We start from the raw sequence: 3,061 nt of genomic DNA, 5'->3' as shown, positions 1-3,061 counted from the left end.
AGCTATAAGAAGGAGAGGCAATATTCCTGAAACTATCCATTAGGAAGAACTCTTCTACTTTCATGAATATAAATATAAAATTGTTGAAATCTTTTTTTTGTTTTAAAGAAAATAAAAAAGCGCTTGTGCTATCATCCAAAACCACAATTTTTGATTCATGAAGTTCCCACCAGTAGACCTAAATCCATGCAACAAATCTCCTAGAAGTCACCATTTTTGATTTCGCAGTTCCATTCCTTGTTGCAAAGACACGTGTGAAAGTTGATTTCCACACAATGAGACAATCCCTTGGATACAGTTAATGAAATGCAAGAGCAACAAATCTCCTAGAAGTCACCATTTTTGCAGTTCTATTCCTTGTTGACGTGTGAAATATTTGATGACATCGTTCAGATGGATTCCTCCACCGAAGCTCCACGTTTGAAAGTTGAATTCCACACAAGGAGACAATCCCCTGGATATAGTTACTGTGAATGCAAGAGCATGACAGCTCTCGTTGTGAATAACACCGAGTAACGACCATGAAACCATGCAAGGTTTTATCACGGCACTTCTCTTCTTTGAAGTGACACTGCAAAGCGCCTGCCATAAAAAACGATGGGGCAGGTTGATAGCAGTTAGTGATGGCCGCACGTCAAGTCTCACTATTGTTGAGATAGAGCTTCGGATAGCTTGAGAGGATATTTCTTATTTGAGGCGGACTCTTCCTTGGTGATTGATTGAATCCAAAGCATAGATAGATAAGGTTACTCCAAAAGATGGGCAATTTTTAGATAGTACGTATTTCGAAAGACGAATAAAGTTACAGACTGGATCATCTCCTTCATTGCCCGACACTTATATGGAGAGTTTTTTTTTTTTTTTTTTTTGGACATGTAGCCCTCATTTGCATTTTTTACTTTCTTGTGAGGTAATTTAAATTGCAGCTTTTACACACACACACACACACACACACACACACAAAAAAAAAAACCCGGCGGGGCAGATCCTTAAAGGCATGGGGGTCCATGGAGCTCCAAGGTCTCCCCCTTCCACAAAGGAGAAGGCCGAAGACATGACGACCTCTGGCTTGGAAGAGAGCCCCACCGTCCCAAGGTCCAGTATCCACACAAATCACGAGACAGTTGAGCTGGGACCCAGTAGATGACCCAACGATGGCTGCCCTTCCTCTACGGAAGATCTCAATAGATTCGGTCATCGAATCGACAATAAGAAACCATGACAAAATAGGCATTCTAGATGGAAAATCTTTAGGTTCGAATGGAAAGTTCTGACCAGAGATTTGTGATCCTGCCTTCTGAATGGTTTGGTCTTTATTCATGATCTCAAGATGCTAACCTCTCTCCATAGGCTAAGCGAGACTTTTCTCAACAAAACAGTGGAGTAAATTGCTTTACTACCAAATTCCTAGACTAGGAGTTGGAAGATCAGAAAATTATAAGGCGTCAAACATTTAACAAGCAAAATGAGTTAAGGAATCATGCATCAAGTTAAAAATATCTCAAGACATCAAAAGCAATCGATGTTTCAAATTATACCGATGAATCAGAGATCACTTGATGTCATTATCCAATAGAGAAGAGAAAAAAAAAACGGAAAACTTCACCTTCACATCAAGAGAAATACCTGACATTAAGCCACAGCTAAAATTACCAACGCTTAAAAAAAATATAAAAAAAATAAAACCAAAGTGAACATGTATCTTTTCCTGTCATATCTGAAGAAAAAGGAGAAGAAAGAGGAGAAGAAAGAGGCTTATGTTCAAAGGAACAACTAAAAAAAAAAACTCAAGGGGTTTATCCATCCAATCATCCACGAACACAAAAGGCCATTGATCAGATCACGCGACTGCACACCCGAGACACATCCGACGGCCGGACGGGCTTGAGCAAAAAATCCTCTGCCCCCTCCTCCAAACACCTAGCACCAGAATTAAAATAAAAAAAAATTAATCTAAATTTCAAAAGACATAATTGCCCTTGCACGCCTTAAGAAAGTAAAAGGCCCCTACCGGTTGATTCTATTGGGAACGTTCTCAGATGACATGATGACCACCGGGATTTCCTTCAGCGCAGACGATTCCTACACCCATAGAGTTCCCATGGCAAAAATGTAAATATGAAACGTATGCAGTCTAAAATAATATCCTCATCATTTTCTATCTCTCAAAAAAAAATGGAGACGAGAATTCTAACCTTAATCTTCTTGAGGAGATCATAACCTGTCATTTCCGGCATCCAGTAATCCGTAATTATCATATTAACATTTGGCTCCTGCCACCGCAAAAGAAAAAAGAAAAATTACTACAATCTATCAAGCTTATAAAATAATCTTTCCTTATTCCATCATGTGGTTGCCATAACATAGAATAATGATAATAATAATCAGTAATAATACGACAGAATTATGAAATAACAAACATACCAAGTCCAAGAGCTCCAATGCTCTTTTGCCGCTGTCCACAGTCGTCACTGCCATATCCAAATTTATTCCATTAATTCCTCAAACCTCGACCAAAATATATCCAAATTTCTTTGCGATAATTTCAGAAGAATAACTTTTAAAACATCAAACAAAGACTATAACAATACCTCTGTGTTTAGAGCTCCTAAGAAGCATGGCGATCACCGCCAGGTCGACGGAGCTATCGTCGACCGCCAGAACGTGGAGCTCCCGCCCCGCTTCCTCACGCTCTCTGGACAACGACATTACTATCCCGCCCTCTATCCGGAATAGCAGCCACGGAAGAAGACGCAGGCGCCGAGAAGAGGCGGAAGAAGGATATAATATTTGGGAGACGAACGGAAGATATAGAACCCCCCCCCCCACCCCACCGCGACGATAAGACGAGAATAAAAAGGAAGAGAGACAGCGAATAAAAGAAGCAAATCTCCAGCATCCCACCGAGAATCCGAGGGAGCTCTAGAACCGAGACCAGAGGGAATGACACCAAATCGACCGTCGATTGCACGCCCAGAGACCGTCCCTCTATTCCGCACGGCGGCCCCACTTGGGATTTGCTATCCGAGTACTCACCCTCGCATATCCCCCTGACGGACCC

The 3,061-nt window shown here is 41.3% G+C and overlaps 1 protein-coding gene across 2 annotated transcripts; it reads right to left on the bottom strand.

Annotated features, from left to right (window-relative positions):
• Positions 1-1,504: 1,504 nt before the first annotated feature.
• LOC103717294 (two-component response regulator ORR5-like) lies at positions 1,505-3,061 on the bottom strand. 2 transcript variants are annotated; one of them, XM_008805620.6, is made up of 5 exons: positions 2,592-3,061; positions 2,425-2,471; positions 2,196-2,273; positions 2,012-2,082; positions 1,505-1,920 (listed from the first exon to the last, which is right to left on the bottom strand). In XM_008805620.6, the coding sequence occupies exons 1-5, from the start codon at positions 2,707-2,709 to the stop codon at positions 1,836-1,838; spliced, it is 399 nt and encodes a 132-aa protein (XP_008803842.2). In that variant the 5' UTR covers positions 2,710-3,061; the 3' UTR covers positions 1,505-1,835. The 2 variants fall into 2 exon arrangements, with proteins under 2 accessions (XP_008803842.2, XP_089784081.1); XM_089927955.1 differs by lacking the exon at positions 1,505-1,920 and having other exon boundaries at positions 2,008-2,082; positions 2,592-2,838.

Source organism: Phoenix dactylifera, chromosome 16, assembly GCF_051530095.1.
Source record: "Phoenix dactylifera cultivar Ajwa chromosome 16, Ajwa_hap1_PhDact_Kaust_v1.1, whole genome shotgun sequence".
Classification (NCBI taxonomy): Eukaryota; Viridiplantae; Streptophyta; class Magnoliopsida; order Arecales; family Arecaceae; genus Phoenix; species Phoenix dactylifera.
The sequence above is the reverse complement of the archived record's forward strand: the minus strand, read 5'-3'. Positions and strand labels throughout refer to the sequence as shown.

Coding starts and splice junctions, on each gene's coding strand:
- LOC103717294 (XM_008805620.6), bottom strand. CDS start 2,709: ATGTCGTTGTCCAGAGAGCGTGAGGAAGCGGGGCGGGAGCTCCACGTT. Junction 2,472..2,591: donor TAGGAGCTCTAAACACAGAG/GTATTGTTATAG, acceptor TGGATATGGCAG/TGACGACTGTGGACAGCGGC. Junction 2,083..2,195: donor ATCTCCTCAAGAAGATTAAG/GTTAGAATTCTC, acceptor CTATGGGTGTAG/GAATCGTCTGCGCTGAAGGA.